The sequence below is a fragment of the Lytechinus pictus genome, chromosome 2 (genome assembly GCF_037042905.1).
Source record: "Lytechinus pictus isolate F3 Inbred chromosome 2, Lp3.0, whole genome shotgun sequence".
NCBI lineage: Eukaryota > Metazoa > Echinodermata > Echinoidea > Temnopleuroida > Toxopneustidae > Lytechinus > Lytechinus pictus.
In genome coordinates, this window is record NC_087246.1 from 32888465 (window position 1) to 32905024 (window position 16560).

Below are 16560 nucleotides of genomic sequence, written 5' to 3' on the forward strand. Positions count from 1 at the left end.
TGTGCAGGATAAGTACTTCCCTCTTTCTTTTCTTATAGAATCTGGTCACAGATTTCTTGTGGGTGAGCTACGACGGACAAGACAGCGCTGATGTGTACCTCAGCTACTATGCAGGAAGAACCTGTGGCCTTTGTGGATCTTTTGATGGCGAGAAGGAGAATGATATGCTGCTTCCTTCCGGGGATTTGGTAAGAGAAACCTGCCATGTATCACTCTTAAGTCCGTCATGAAATTCCTTTTGTTCTTGTGATGAATGGATACGTCTTGCGGGGAAAGTGCCTTTCAGTCATTCCTGTTTCTTACGGAGAACTTGATGAAGTGTTTTGTACTGTGAAAGCTTTCGGAAGATTTATATTGATTTGTTTTTTCAACAGGCAAGATCTGCGACTGAGTTTGGAAACAGTTGGGTCGTTAATCCTGACCAGTGCGAAGATGTGGATCCAGGTCCAACCGATCCTTGCGAGGAGGTAGAGAACAGACTGACAGCATCTAATGATCTCTGCTATTACTTGAAGGATCCTTCAGGTAAGTTTGAATGTCATGGGAACAATCTTTCAAACGTTGTTGTCCACTTCAACCTGTCTGGAGTTTGTGTTAGTGTCACGTTTGGTCAGGGGAAATGCTCTGAGAAATTGTCATGATGAATGGAAAGTACATGTAAAAGCATGCTTCATCTAACAACATCTGACCTAATCTTGCCCCCTGTACAGGACCATTTGAATCTTGCATTGAGATTTTGAGCCCTGACGACTACTACGACTCCTGCGTCTATGACGTTTGCTTAACCGGTGATGATGCTCTGTGTGCCAGTCTCGCACAGTATGCCCGTGCCTGCAAGATGGAGGGAGGGGATCCTGGCAGATGGAGACTGGGTGTGGATGAATGCCGTAAGTCAATCTGTAGACAATATTTTTGGGGGTGTATCTCTTGATTGGTGATATGTTTGTTGGTAGAGATTAGAGATCATGTTTATGCGGTGTTGGTAAAGACCGTCACCTTGTGCCTGTTTTCAAATGCTATTTTTGCTGTCTCGTTTGCAGAGCTGGACTGTCCTTCGAACACTGTGTACGATCCATGCTTCAGTGGCTGTCCAGCAACATGTTCCTCTGCTTCCAGCTCATTGTCCTGCAATGCCACCTGCCAGGAGACATGCCGATGTGAGGATGGACTGGTGCTCGATGGCGGGAAGTGCGTTGATCCATCGCAGTGTGGTTGCACTCTGGACAACGGTGTTTATATTCCGGTAAGCTTGAAATCCAGTGCTGCAGTAGCTAACATGCAGGTGACTTTTTCCATTTCAGTAGTATTAACTCTTTGCCCGCTTTGTTCGACTGGAGTCACATACAGGGGGCTGCCAACTTCGACTAAGTCACATTTCATTCACAATAGACACAGAGCGTATTAAGTCTGTTGTTCATGCACACATACACATTAGTGATGTGTGCATCGCATTGTACTGTGTACACAATGCTTTTCTTTACAATAAACCAATCAAAAGCTATTGTGAGCTGAATTAGCATAGTCCATGCAAATCCCCACTTAAGATTGCACCTAGAAATTAATGTGGCACAGGAGTGATTCTGTCCGTGGCGGGCAAAGAGTTGAGACACCCTTTAGTGTAAGTTCAAGCTGTTCCATCGAGCAGCCACTGAAGTGTGTGCTGCTGTATATCCTTTCCTTTTTTCTGAGTTGACCCTTGATTTTTGTTGCACTCATTTGACAGTCTGGGGGAGCATGGACCGACTCGGATTGCACACAACACTGCACCTGTGAAGCTGGGCGTTCCCAGTGTGATGCTTTTGAGTGCGGAGAGAACGAAGAATGTGATATCAAGAACGGAGTTCCAAGCTGTTACTGCAAAGACGGCTACACCTCCCTTGGAGATGCCTGCTTTAGAGGTGAGAATTCCATTTTGAGACATCGATAGCTTTTTCCTTTTATCCCCTTGATATGATGAATGAAAATACATTTTAGCGTTGGAGCGTTTTCATGGTTGGAAGCCGATGGGGATCCTGACTTATTTTTTGCGATTCTTCTTTATTCATAGCTCCTGGGTATTGTCAGATCTGGGGTGATCCTCATTATGTTACCTTCGATAAGAAGAACTACAACTTCCAGGGTGCCTGCGACTACACTTTGGTCAGAGATTGCGGAAACTCCAGTGACTACCACCTGTGGTCCAACAATGAACGACGGCGCCCATCCGACCGTGTTTCTTTCCTGAGGGAAGTGATACTTGATCTAAGGGGTTCCCGATATTCTTTGATGAAGGGCTTCCACGTCAGAGTAAATGGCGTAGATGTGTCTGACTACCTTCCCTACATTGATGACCAGGTCTGGATCTACCGGGATGTGACATCAATGGTATGAGGAAGACAATTTTTTTCTTCTCAGTCTGTATTTAATAATAATAATAATAAACAGTTCTTGTATAGCGCATATCACGATTATGAATAAATGTCTCTATGCGCTTCCAAAGGACTTGGATATTATTACCCCAGCTGTAGCTTATGTTTATGTTTATGTATTTATGTAAATGAGGGTGTTGTTGAGGCATGTTTTGTAGAAGAATTGCAGGTTTTTTTGTTGTTGTTCAAATAATGAAAGAAAGCCAGTTTGAATGTATGCTTCCGGGTGTTGAATGTTTGAAGGGGTTGTGTTGTAGCTTAGTTGAATTTCTTGAACGTTGAAGCATGTGCAGGATAAGTACTTCCCTCTTTCTTTTCTTATAGAATCTGGTCACAGATTTCTTGTGGGTGAGCTACGACGGACAAGACAGCGCTGATGTGTACCTCAGCTACTATGCAGGAAGAACCTGTGGCCTTTGTGGATCTTTTGATGGCGAGAAGGAGAATGATATGCTGCTTCCTTCCGGGGATTTGGTAAGAGAAACCTGCCATGTATCACTCTTAAGTCCGTCATGAAATTCCTTTTGTTCTTGTGATGAATGGATACGTCTTGCGGGGAAAGTGCCTTTCAGTCATTCCTGTTTCTTACGGAGAACTTGATGAAGTGTTTTGTACTGTGAAAGCTTTCGGAAGATTTATATTGATTTGTTTTTTCAACAGGCAAGATCTGCGACTGAGTTTGGAAACAGTTGGGTCGTTAATCCTGACCAGTGCGAAGATGTGGATCCAGGTCCAACCGATCCTTGCGAGGAGGTAGAGAACAGACTGACAGCATCTAATGATCTCTGCTATTACTTGAAGGATCCTTCAGGTAAGTTTGAATGTCATGGGAACAATCTTTCAAACGTTGTTGTCCACTTCAACCTGTCTGGAGTTTGTGTTAGTGTCACGTTTGGTCAGGGGAAATGCTCTGAGAAATTGTCATGATGAATGGAAAGTACATGTAAAAGCATGCTTCATCTAACAACATCTGACCTAATCTTGCCCCCTGTACAGGACCATTTGAATCTTGCATTGAGATTTTGAGCCCTGACGACTACTACGACTCCTGCGTCTATGACGTTTGCTTAACCGGTGATGATGCTCTGTGTGCCAGTCTCGCACAGTATGCCCGTGCCTGCAAGATGGAGGGAGGGGATCCTGGCAGATGGAGACTGGGTGTGGATGAATGCCGTAAGTCAATCTGTAGACAATATTTTTGGGGGTGTATCTCTTGATTGGTGATATGTTTGTTGGTAGAGATTAGAGATCATGTTTATGCGGTGTTGGTAAAGACCGTCACCTTGTGCCTGTTTTCAAATGCTATTTTTGCTGTCTCGTTTGCAGAGCTGGACTGTCCTTCGAACACTGTGTACGATCCATGCTTCAGTGGCTGTCCAGCAACATGTTCCTCTGCTTCCAGCTCATTGTCCTGCAATGCCACCTGCCAGGAGACATGCCGATGTGAGGATGGACTGGTGCTCGATGGCGGGAAGTGCGTTGATCCATCGCAGTGTGGTTGCACTCTGGACAACGGTGTTTATATTCCGGTAAGCTTGAAATCCAGTGCTGCAGTAGCTAACATGCAGGTGACTTTTTCCATTTCAGTAGTATTAACTCTTTGCCCGCTTTGTTCGACTGGAGTCACATACAGGGGGCTGCCAACTTCGACTAAGTCACATTTCATTCACAATAGACACAGAGCGTATTAAGTCTGTTGTTCATGCACACATACACATTAGTGATGTGTGCATCGCATTGTACTGTGTACACAATGCTTTTCTTTACAATAAACCAATCAAAAGCTATTGTGAGCTGAATTAGCATATTCCATGCAAATCCCCACTTAAGATTGCACCTAGAAATTAATGTGGCACAGGAGTGATCCTGTCCGTGGCGGGCAAAGAGTTGAGACACCGTTTAGTGTAAGTTCAAGCTGTTCCATCGAGCAGCCACTGAAGTGTGTGCTGCTGTATATCCTTTCCTTTTTTCTGAGTTGACCCTTGATTTTTGTTGCACTCATTTGACAGTCTGGGGGAGCATGGACCGACTCGGATTGCACACAACACTGCACCTGTGAAGCTGGGCGTTCCCAGTGTGATGCTTTTGAGTGCGGAGAGAACGAAGAATGTGATATCAAGAACGGAGTTCCAAGCTGTTACTGCAAAGACGGCTACACCTCCCTTGGAGATGCCTGCTTTAGAGGTGAGAATTCCATTTTGAGACATCGATAGCTTTTTCCTTTTATCCCCTTGAGATGATGAGTGAAAATACATTTTAGCGTTGGAGCGTTTTCATGGTTGGAAGCCGATGGGGATCCTGACTTATTTTTTGCGATTCTTCTTTATTCATAGCTCCTGGGTATTGTCAGATCTGGGGTGATCCTCATTATGTTACCTTCGATAAGAAGAACTACAACTTCCAGGGTGCCTGCGACTACACTTTGGTCAGAGATTGCGGAAACTCCAGTGACTACCACCTGTGGTCCAACAATGAACGACGGCGCCCATCCGACCGTGTTTCTTTCCTGAGGGAAGTGATACTTGATCTAAGGGGTTCCCGATATTCTTTGATGAAGGGCTTCCACGTCAGAGTAAATGGCGTAGATGTGTCTGACTACCTTCCCTACATTGATGACCAGGTCTGGATCTACCGGGATGTGACATCAATGGTATGAGGAAGACAATTTTTTTCTTCTCAGTCTGTATTTATGTAAATGAGGGTGTTGTTGAGGCATGTTTTGTAGAAGAATTGCAGGTTTTTTTGTTGTTGTTCAAATAATGAAAGAAAGCCAGTTTGAATGTATGCTTCCGGATGTTGAATGTTTGAAGGGGTTGTGTTGTAGCTTAGTTGAATTTCTTGAACGTTGAAGCATGTGCAGGATAAGTACTTCCCTCTTTCTTTTCTTATAGAATCTGGTCACAGATTTCTTGTGGGTGAGCTACGACGGACAAGACAGCGCTGATGTGTACCTCAGCTACTATGCAGGAAGAACCTGTGGCCTTTGTGGATCTTTTGATGGCGAGAAGGAGAATGATATGCTGCTTCCTTCCGGGGATTTGGTAAGAGAAACCTGCCATGTATCACTCTTAAGTCCGTCATGAAATTCCTTTTGTTCTTGTGATGAATGGATACGTCTTGCGGGGAAAGTGCCTTTCAGTCATTCCTGTTTCTTACGGAGAACTTGATGAAGTGTTTTGTACTGTGAAAGCTTTCGGAAGATTTATATTGATTTGTTTTTTCAACAGGCAAGATCTGCGACTGAGTTTGGAAACAGTTGGGTCGTTAATCCTGACCAGTGCGAAGATGTGGATCCAGGTCCAACCGATCCTTGCGAGGAGGTAGAGAACAGACTGACAGCATCTAATGATCTCTGCTATTACTTGAAGGATCCTTCAGGTAAGTTTGAATGTCATGGGAACAATCTTTCAAACGTTGTTGTCCACTTCAACCTGTCTGGAGTTTGTGTTAGTGTCACGTTTGGTCAGGGGAAATGCTCTGAGAAATTGTCATGATGAATGGAAAGTACATGTAAAAGCATGCTTCATCTAACAACATCTGACCTAATCTTGCCCCCTGTACAGGACCATTTGAATCTTGCATTGAGATTTTGAGCCCTGACGACTACTACGACTCCTGCGTCTATGACGTTTGCTTAACCGGTGATGATGCTCTGTGTGCCAGTCTCGCACAGTATGCCCGTGCCTGCAAGATGGAGGGAGGGGATCCTGGCAGATGGAGACTGGGTGTGGATGAATGCCGTAAGTCAATCTGTAGACAATATTTTTGGGGGTGTATCTCTTGATTGGTGATATGTTTGTTGGTAGAGATTAGAGATCATGTTTATGCGGTGTTGGTAAAGACCGTCACCTTGTGCCTGTTTTCAAATGCTATTTTTGCTGTCTCGTTTGCAGAGCTGGACTGTCCTTCGAACACTGTGTACGATCCATGCTTCAGTGGCTGTCCAGCAACATGTTCCTCTGCTTCCAGCTCATTGTCCTGCAATGCCACCTGCCAGGAGACATGCCGATGTGAGGATGGACTGGTGCTCGATGGCGGGAAGTGCGTTGATCCATCGCAGTGTGGTTGCACTCTGGACAACGGTGTTTATATTCCGGTAAGCTTGAAATCCAGTGCTGCAGTAGCTAACATGCAGGTGACTTTTTCCATTTCAGTAGTATTAACTCTTTGCCCGCTTTGTTCGACTGGAGTCACATACAGGGGGCTGCCAACTTCGACTAAGTCACATTTCATTCACAATAGACACAGAGCGTATTAAGTCTGTTGTTCATGCACACATACACATTAGTGATGTGTGCATCGCATTGTACTGTGTACACAATGCTTTTCTTTACAATAAACCAATCAAAAGCTATTGTGAGCTGAATTAGCATAGTCCATGCAAATCCCCACTTAAGATTGCACCTAGAAATTAATGTGGCACAGGAGTGATTCTGTCCGTGGCGGGCAAAGAGTTGAGACACCCTTTAGTGTAAGTTCAAGCTGTTCCATCGAGCAGCCACTGAAGTGTGTGCTGCTGTATATCCTTTCCTTTTTTCTGAGTTGACCCTTGATTTTTGTTGCACTCATTTGACAGTCTGGGGGAGCATGGACCGACTCGGATTGCACACAACACTGCACCTGTGAAGCTGGGCGTTCCCAGTGTGATGCTTTTGAGTGCGGAGAGAACGAAGAATGTGATATCAAGAACGGAGTTCCAAGCTGTTACTGCAAAGACGGCTACACCTCCCTTGGAGATGCCTGCTTTAGAGGTGAGAATTCCATTTTGAGACATCGATAGCTTTTTCCTTTTATCCCCTTGATATGATGAATGAAAATACATTTTAGCGTTGGAGCGTTTTCATGGTTGGAAGCCGATGGGGATCCTGACTTATTTTTTGCGATTCTTCTTTATTCATAGCTCCTGGGTATTGTCAGATCTGGGGTGATCCTCATTATGTTACCTTCGATAAGAAGAACTACAACTTCCAGGGTGCCTGCGACTACACTTTGGTCAGAGATTGCGGAAACTCCAGTGACTACCACCTGTGGTCCAACAATGAACGACGGCGCCCATCCGACCGTGTTTCTTTCCTGAGGGAAGTGATACTTGATCTAAGGGGTTCCCGATATTCTTTGATGAAGGGCTTCCACGTCAGAGTAAATGGCGTAGATGTGTCTGACTACCTTCCCTACATTGATGACCAGGTCTGGATCTACCGGGATGTGACATCAATGGTATGAGGAAGACAATTTTTTTCTTCTCAGTCTGTATTTAATAATAATAATAATAAACAGTTCTTGTATAGCGCATATCACGATTATGAATAAATGTCTCTATGCGCTTCCAAAGGACTTGGATATTATTACCCCAGCTGTAGCTTATGTTTATGTTTATGTATTTATGTAAATGAGGGTGTTGTTGAGGCATGTTTTGTAGAAGAATTGCAGGTTTTTTTGTTGTTGTTCAAATAATGAAAGAAAGCCAGTTTGAATGTATGCTTCCGGGTGTTGAATGTTTGAAGGGGTTGTGTTGTAGCTTAGTTGAATTTCTTGAACGTTGAAGCATGTGCAGGATAAGTACTTCCCTCTTTCTTTTCTTATAGAATCTGGTCACAGATTTCTTGTGGGTGAGCTACGACGGACAAGACAGCGCTGATGTGTACCTCAGCTACTATGCAGGAAGAACCTGTGGCCTTTGTGGATCTTTTGATGGCGAGAAGGAGAATGATATGCTGCTTCCTTCCGGGGATTTGGTAAGAGAAACCTGCCATGTATCACTCTTAAGTCCGTCATGAATTTCCTTTTGTTCTTGTGATGAATGGATACGTCTTGCGGGGAAAGTGCCTTTCAGTCATTCCTGTTTCTTACGGAGAACTTGATGAAGTGTTTTGTACTGTGAAAGCTTTCGGAAGATTTATATTGATTTGTTTTTTCAACAGGCAAGATCTGCGACTGAGTTTGGAAACAGTTGGGTCGTTAATCCTGACCAGTGCGAAGATGTGGATCCAGGTCCAACCGATCCTTGCGAGGAGGTAGAGAACAGACTGACAGCATCTAATGATCTCTGCTATTACTTGAAGGATCCTTCAGGTAAGTTTGAATGTCATGGGAACAATCTTTCAAACGTTGTTGTCCACTTCAACCTGTCTGGAGTTTGTGTTAGGGTCACGTTTGGTCAGGGGAAATGCTCTGAGAAATTGTCATGATGAATGGAAAGTACATGTAAAAGCATGCTTCATCTAACAACATCTGACCTAATCTTGCCCCCTGTACAGGACCATTTGAATCTTGCATTGAGATTTTGAGCCCTGACGACTACTACGACTCCTGCGTCTATGACGTTTGCTTAACCGGTGATGATGCTCTGTGTGCCAGTCTCGCACAGTATGCCCGTGCCTGCAAGATGGAGGGAGGGGATCCTGGCAGATGGAGACTGGGTGTGGATGAATGCCGTAAGTCAATCTGTAGACAATATTTTTGGGGGTGTATCTCTTGATTGGTGATATGTTTGTTGGTAGAGATTAGAGATCATGTTTATGCGGTGTTGGTAAAGACCGTCACCTTGTGCCTGTTTTCAAATGCTATTTTTGCTGTCTCGTTTGCAGAGCTGGACTGTCCTTCGAACACTGTGTACGATCCATGCTTCAGTGGCTGTCCAGCAACATGTTCCTCTGCTTCCAGCTCATTGTCCTGCAATGCCACCTGCCAGGAGACATGCCGATGTGAGGATGGACTGGTGCTCGATGGCGGGAAGTGCGTTGATCCATCGCAGTGTGGTTGCACTCTGGACAACGGTGTTTATATTCCGGTAAGCTTGAAATCCAGTGCTGCAGTAGCTAACATGCAGGTGACTTTTTCCATTTCAGTAGTATTAACTCTTTGCCCGCTTTGTTCGACTGGAGTCACATACAGGGGGCTGCCAACTTCGACTAAGTCACATTTCATTCACAATAGACACAGAGCGTATTAAGTCTGTTGTTCATGCACACATACACATTAGTGATGTGTGCATCGCATTGTACTGTGTACACAATGCTTTTCTTTACAATAAACCAGTCAAAAGCTATTGTGAGCTGAATTAGCATAGTCCATGCAAATCCCCACTTAAGATTGCACCTAGAAATTAATGTGGCACAGGAGTGATTCTGTCCGTGGCGGGCAAAGAGTTGAGACACCGTTTAGTGTAAGTTCAAGCTGTTCCATCGAGCAGCCACTGAAGTGTGTGCTGCTGTATATCCTTTCCTTTTTTCTGAGTTGACCCTTGATTTTTGTTGCACTCATTTGACAGTCTGGGGGAGCATGGACCGACTCGGATTGCACACAACACTGCACCTGTGAAGCTGGGCGTTCCCAGTGTGATGCTTTTGAGTGCGGAGAGAACGAAGAATGTGATATCAAGAACGGAGTTCCAAGCTGTTACTGCAAAGACGGCTACACCTCCCTTGGAGATGCCTGCTTTAGAGGTGAGAATTCCATTTTGAGACATCGATAGCTTTTTCCTTTTATCCCCTTGAGATGATGAATGAAAATACATTTTAGCGTTGGAGCGTTTTCATGGTTGGAAGCCGATGGGGATCCTGACTTATTTTTTGCGATTCTTCTTTATTCATAGCTCCTGGGTATTGTCAGATCTGGGGTGATCCTCATTATGTTACCTTCGATAAGAAGAACTACAACTTCCAGGGTGCCTGCGACTACACTTTGGTCAGAGATTGCGGAAACTCCAGTGACTACCACCTGTGGTCCAACAATGAACGACGGCGCCCATCCGACCGTGTTTCTTTCCTGAGGGAAGTGATACTTGATCTAAGGGGTTCCCGATATTCTTTGATGAAGGGCTTCCACGTCAGAGTAAATGGCGTAGATGTGTCTGACTACCTTCCCTACATTGATGACCAGGTCTGGATCTACCGGGATGTGACATCAATGGTATGAGGAAGACAATTTTTTTCTTCTCAGTCTGTATTTATGTAAATGAGGGTGTTGTTGAGGCATGTTTTGTAGAAGAATTGCAGGTTTTTTTGTTGTTGTTCAAATAATGAAAGAAAGCCAGTTTGAATGTATGCTTCCGGGTGTTGAATGTTTGAAGGGGTTGTGTTGTAGCTTAGTTGAATTTCTTGAACGTTGAAGCATGTGCAGGATAAGTACTTCCCTCTTTCTTTTCTTATAGAATCTGGTCACAGATTTCTTGTGGGTGAGCTACGACGGACAAGACAGCGCTGATGTGTACCTCAGCTACTATGCAGGAAGAACCTGTGGCCTTTGTGGATCTTTTGATGGCGAGAAGGAGAATGATATGCTGCTTCCTTCCGGGGATTTGGTAAGAGAAACCTGCCATGTATCACTCTTAAGTCCGTCATGAATTTCCTTTTGTTCTTGTGATGAATGGATACGTCTTGCGGGGAAAGTGCCTTTCAGTCATTCCTGTTTCTTACGGAGAACTTGATGAAGTGTTTTGTACTGTGAAAGCTTTCGGAAGATTTATATTGATTTGTTTTTTCAACAGGCAAGATCTGCGACTGAGTTTGGAAACAGTTGGGTTGTTAATCCTGACCAGTGCGAAGATGTGGATCCAGGTCCAACCGATCCTTGCGAGGAGGTAGAGAACAGACTGACAGCATCTAATGATCTCTGCTATTACTTGAAGGATCCTTCAGGTAAGTTTGAATGTCATGGGAACAATCTTTCAAACGTTGTTGTCCACTTCAACCTGTCTGGAGTTTGTGTTAGTGTCACGTTTGGTCAGGGGAAATGCTCTGAGAAATTGTCATGATGAATGGAAAGTACATGTAAAAGCATGCTTCATCTAACAACATCTGACCTAATCTTGCCCCCTGTACAGGACCATTTGAATCTTGCATTGAGATTTTGAGCCCTGACGACTACTACGACTCCTGCGTCTATGACGTTTGCTTAACCGGTGATGATGCTCTGTGTGCCAGTCTCGCACAGTATGCCCGTGCCTGCAAGATGGAGGGAGGGGATCCTGGCAGATGGAGACTGGGTGTGGATGAATGCCGTAAGTCAATCTGTAGACAATATTTTTGGGGGTGTATCTCTTGATTGGTGATATGTTTGTTGGTAGAGATTAGAGATCATGTTTATGCGGTGTTGGTAAAGACCGTCACCTTGTGCCTGTTTTCAAATGCTATTTTTGCTGTCTCGTTTGCAGAGCTGGACTGTCCTTCGAACACTGTGTACGATCCATGCTTCAGTGGCTGTCCAGCAACATGTTCCTCTGCTTCCAGCTCATTGTCCTGCAATGCCACCTGCCAGGAGACATGCCGATGTGAGGATGGACTGGTGCTCGATGGCGGGAAGTGCGTTGATCCATCGCAGTGTGGTTGCACTCTGGACAACGGTGTTTATATTCCGGTAAGCTTGAAATCCAGTGCTGCAGTAGCTAACATGCAGGTGACTTTTTCCATTTCAGTAGTATTAACTCTTTGCCCGCTTTGTTCGACTGGAGTCACATACAGGGGGCTGCCAACTTCGACTAAGTCACATTTCATTCACAATAGACACAGAGCGTATTAAGTCTGTTGTTCATGCACACATACACATTAGTGATGTGTGCATCGCATTGTACTGTGTACACAATGCTTTTCTTTACAATAAACCAATCAAAAGCTATTGTGAGCTGAATTAGCATAGTCCATGCAAATCCCCACTTAAGATTGCACCTAGAAATTAATGTGGCACAGGAGTGATTCTGTCCGTGGCGGGCAAAGAGTTGAGACACCCTTTAGTGTAAGTTCAAGCTGTTCCATCGAGCAGCCACTGAAGTGTGTGCTGCTGTATATCCTTTCCTTTTTTCTGAGTTGACCCTTGATTTTTGTTGCACTCATTTGACAGTCTGGGGGAGCATGGACCGACTCGGATTGCACACAACACTGCACCTGTGAAGCTGGGCGTTCCCAGTGTGATGCTTTTGAGTGCGGAGAGAACGAAGAATGTGATATCAAGAACGGAGTTCCAAGCTGTTACTGCAAAGACGGCTACACCTCCCTTGGAGATGCCTGCTTTAGAGGTGAGAATTCCATTTTGAGACATCGATAGCTTTTTCCTTTTATCCCCTTGATATGATGAATGAAAATACATTTTAGCGTTGGAGCGTTTTCATGGTTGGAAGCCGATGGGGATCCTGACTTATTTTTTGCGATTCTTCTTTATTCATAGCTCCTGGGTATTGTCAGATCTGGGGTGATCCTCATTATGTTACCTTCGATAAGAAGAACTACAACTTCCAGGGTGCCTGCGACTACACTTTGGTCAGAGATTGCGGAAACTCCAGTGACTACCACCTGTGGTCCAACAATGAACGACGGCGCCCATCCGACCGTGTTTCTTTCCTGAGGGAAGTGATACTTGATCTAAGGGGTTCCCGATATTCTTTGATGAAGGGCTTCCACGTCAGAGTAAATGGCGTAGATGTGTCTGACTACCTTCCCTACATTGATGACCAGGTCTGGATCTACCGGGATGTGACATCAATGGTATGAGGAAGACAATTTTTTTCTTCTCAGTCTGTATTTATGTAAATGAGGGTGTTGTTGAGGCATGTTTTGTAGAAGAATTGCAGGTTTTTTTGTTGTTGTTCAAATATTGAAAGAAAGCCAGTTTGAATGTATGCTTCCGGGTGTTGAATGTTTGAAGGGGTTGTGTTGTAGCTTAGTTGAATTTCTTGAACGTTGAAGCATGTGCAGGATAAGTACTTCCCTCTTTCTTTTCTTATAGAATCTGGTCACAGATTTCTTGTGGGTGAGCTACGACGGACAAGACAGCGCTGATGTGTACCTCAGCTACTATGCAGGAAGAACCTGTGGCCTTTGTGGATCTTTTGATGGCGAGAAGGAGAATGATATGCTGCTTCCTTCCGGGGATTTGGTAAGAGAAACCTGCCATGTATCACTCTTAAGTCCGTCATGAATTTCCTTTTGTTCTTGTGATGAATGGATACGTCTTGCGGGGAAAGTGCCTTTCAGTCATTCCTGTTTCTTACGGAGAACTTGATGAAGTGTTTTGTACTGTGAAAGCTTTCGGAAGATTTATATTGATTTGTTTTTTCAACAGGCAAGATCTGCGACTGAGTTTGGAAACAGTTGGGTTGTTAATCCTGACCAGTGCGAAGATGTGGATCCAGGTCCAACCGATCCTTGCGAGGAGGTAGAGAACAGACTGACAGCATCTAATGATCTCTGCTATTACTTGAAGGATCCTTCAGGTAAGTTTGAATGTCATGGGAACAATCTTTCAAACGTTGTTGTCCACTTCAACCTGTCTGGAGTTTGTGTTAGTGTCACGTTTGGTCAGGGGAAATGCTCTGAGAAATTGTCATGATGAATGGAAAGTACATGTAAAAGCATGCTTCATCTAACAACATCTGACCTAATCTTGCCCCCTGTACAGGACCATTTGAATCTTGCATTGAGATTTTGAGCCCTGACGACTACTACGACTCCTGCGTCTATGACGTTTGCTTAACCGGTGATGATGCTCTGTGTGCCAGTCTCGCACAGTATGCCCGTGCCTGCAAGATGGAGGGAGGGGATCCTGGCAGATGGAGACTGGGTGTGGATGAATGCCGTAAGTCAATCTGTAGACAATATTTTTGGGGGTGTATCTCTTGATTGGTGATATGTTTGTTGGTAGAGATTAGAGATCATGTTTATGCGGTGTTGGTAAAGACCGTCACCTTGTGCCTGTTTTCAAATGCTATTTTTGCTGTCTCGTTTGCAGAGCTGGACTGTCCTTCGAACACTGTGTACGATCCATGCTTCATTGGCTGTCCAGCAACATGTTCCTCTGCTTCCAGCTCATTGTCCTGCAATGCCACCTGCCAGGAGACATGCCGATGTGAGGATGGACTGGTGCTCGATGGCGGGAAGTGCGTTGATCCATCGCAGTGTGGTTGCACTCTGGACAACGGTGTTTATATTCCGGTAAGCTTGAAATCCAGTGCTGCAGTAGCTAACATGCAGGTGACTTTTTCCATTTCAGTAGTATTAACTCTTTGCCCGCTTTGTTCGACTGGAGTCACATACAGGGGGCTGCCAACTTCGACTAAGTCACATTTCATTCACAATAGACACAGAGCGTATTAAGTCTGTTGTTCATGCACACATACACATTAGTGATGTGTGCATCGCATTGTACTGTGTACACAATGCTTTTCTTTACAATAAACCAATCAAAAGCTATTGTGAGCTGAATTAGCATAGTCCATGCAAATCCCCACTTAAGATTGCACCTAGAAATTAATGTGGCACAGGAGTGATTCTGTCCGTGGCGGGCAAAGAGTTGAGACACCCTTTAGTGTAAGTTCAAGCTGTTCCATCGAGCAGCCACTGAAGTGTGTGCTGCTGTATATCCTTTCCTTTTTTCTGAGTTGACCCTTGATTTTTGTTGCACTCATTTGACAGTCTGGGGGAGCATGGACCGACTCGGATTGCACACAACACTGCACCTGTGAAGCTGGGCGTTCCCAGTGTGATGCTTTTGAGTGCGGAGAGAACGAAGAATGTGATATCAAGAACGGAGTTCCAAGCTGTTACTGCAAAGACGGCTACACCTCCCTTGGAGATGCCTGCTTTAGAGGTGAGAATTCCATTTTGAGACATCGATAGCTTTTTCCTTTTATCCCCTTGATATGATGAATGAAAATACATTTTAGCGTTGGAGCGTTTTCATGGTTGGAAGCCGATGGGGATCCTGACTTATTTTTTGCGATTCTTCTTTATTCATAGCTCCTGGGTATTGTCAGATCTGGGGTGATCCTCATTATGTTACCTTCGATAAGAAGAACTACAACTTCCAGGGTGCCTGCGACTACACTTTGGTCAGAGATTGCGGAAACTCCAGTGACTACCACCTGTGGTCCAACAATGAACGACGGCGCCCATCCGACCGTGTTTCTTTCCTGAGGGAAGTGATACTTGATCTAAGGGGTTCCCGATATTCTTTGATGAAGGGCTTCCACGTCAGAGTAAATGGCGTAGATGTGTCTGACTACCTTCCCTACATTGATGACCAGGTCTGGATCTACCGGGATGTGACATCAATGGTATGAGGAAGACAATTTTTTTCTTCTCAGTCTGTATTTATGTAAATGAGGGTGGTGTTGAGGCATGTTTTGTAGAAGAATTGCAGGTTTTTTTGTTGTTGTTCAAATAATGAAAGAAAGCCAGTTTGAATGTATGCTTCCGGGTGTTGAATGTTTGAAGGGGTTGTGTTGTAGCTTAGTTGAATTTCTTGAACGTTGAAGCATGTGAAGGATAAGTACTTCCCTCTTTCTTTTCTTATAGAATCTGGTCACAGATTTCTTGTGGGTGAGCTACGACGGACAAGACAGCGCTGATGTGTACCTCAGCTTCTATGCAGGAAGAACCTGTGGCCTTTGTGGATCTTTTGATGGCGAGAATGAGAATGATATGCTGCTTCCTTCCGGGGATTTGGTAAGAGAAACCTGCCATGTATCACTCTTAAGTCCGTCATGAATTTCCTTTTGTTCTTGTGATGAATGGATACGTCTTGTGGGGAAAGTGCCTTTCAGTCATTCCTGTTTCTTACGGAGAACTTGATGAAGTGTTTTGTACTGTGAAAGCTTTCGGAAGATTTATATTGATTTGTTTTTTCAACAGGCAAGATCTGCGACTGAGTTTGGAAACAGTTGGGTCGTTAATCCTGACCAGTGCGAAGATGTGGATCCAGGTCCAACCGATCCTTGCGAGGAGGTAGAGAACAGACTGACAGCATCTAATGATCTCTGCTATTACTTGAAGGATCCTTCAGGTAAGTTTGAATGTCATGGGAACAATCTTTCAAACGTTGTTGTCCACTTCAACCTGTCTGGAGTTTGTGTTAGTGTCACGTTTGGTCAGGGGAAATGCTCTGAGAAATTGTCATGATGAATGGAAAGTACATGTAAAAGCATGCTTCATCTAACAACATCTGACCTAATCTCGCCCCCTGTACAGGACCATTTGAATCTTGCATTGAGATTTTGAGCCCTGACGACTACTACGACTCCTGCGTCTATGACGTTTGCTTAACCGGTGATGATGCTCTGTGTGCCAGTCTCGCACAGTATGCCCGTGCCTGCAAGATGGAGGGAGGGGATCCTGGCAGATGGAGACTGGGTGTGGATGAATGCCGTAAGTCAATCTGTAGA

The 16560-nt window shown here is 44.6% G+C and overlaps 1 protein-coding gene across 1 annotated transcript in view; it reads left to right on the forward strand.

The window, feature by feature from the left end:
- LOC129281293 (uncharacterized) overlaps positions 1-16560 on the forward strand; it is a 161986-nt gene that overhangs the window by 56685 nt on the left and 88741 nt on the right. The window contains exons 87-125 of the mRNA XM_064095604.1: positions 39-188; positions 375-525; positions 711-887; positions 1041-1243; positions 1724-1898; positions 2048-2364; positions 2733-2882; positions 3069-3219; positions 3405-3581; positions 3735-3937; positions 4418-4592; positions 4742-5058; positions 5300-5449; positions 5636-5786; positions 5972-6148; positions 6302-6504; positions 6985-7159; positions 7309-7625; positions 7994-8143; positions 8330-8480; positions 8666-8842; positions 8996-9198; positions 9679-9853; positions 10003-10319; positions 10561-10710; positions 10897-11047; positions 11233-11409; positions 11563-11765; positions 12246-12420; positions 12570-12886; positions 13128-13277; positions 13464-13614; positions 13800-13976; positions 14130-14332; positions 14813-14987; positions 15137-15453; positions 15695-15844; positions 16031-16181; positions 16367-16543. Coding sequence (XP_063951674.1) covers positions 39-188; positions 375-525; positions 711-887; positions 1041-1243; positions 1724-1898; positions 2048-2364; positions 2733-2882; positions 3069-3219; positions 3405-3581; positions 3735-3937; positions 4418-4592; positions 4742-5058; positions 5300-5449; positions 5636-5786; positions 5972-6148; positions 6302-6504; positions 6985-7159; positions 7309-7625; positions 7994-8143; positions 8330-8480; positions 8666-8842; positions 8996-9198; positions 9679-9853; positions 10003-10319; positions 10561-10710; positions 10897-11047; positions 11233-11409; positions 11563-11765; positions 12246-12420; positions 12570-12886; positions 13128-13277; positions 13464-13614; positions 13800-13976; positions 14130-14332; positions 14813-14987; positions 15137-15453; positions 15695-15844; positions 16031-16181; positions 16367-16543 — 7516 coding nt within the window. The remainder of the gene's footprint in view (positions 1-38; positions 189-374; positions 526-710; positions 888-1040; positions 1244-1723; positions 1899-2047; positions 2365-2732; positions 2883-3068; positions 3220-3404; positions 3582-3734; positions 3938-4417; positions 4593-4741; positions 5059-5299; positions 5450-5635; positions 5787-5971; positions 6149-6301; positions 6505-6984; positions 7160-7308; positions 7626-7993; positions 8144-8329; positions 8481-8665; positions 8843-8995; positions 9199-9678; positions 9854-10002; positions 10320-10560; positions 10711-10896; positions 11048-11232; positions 11410-11562; positions 11766-12245; positions 12421-12569; positions 12887-13127; positions 13278-13463; positions 13615-13799; positions 13977-14129; positions 14333-14812; positions 14988-15136; positions 15454-15694; positions 15845-16030; positions 16182-16366; positions 16544-16560) is intronic.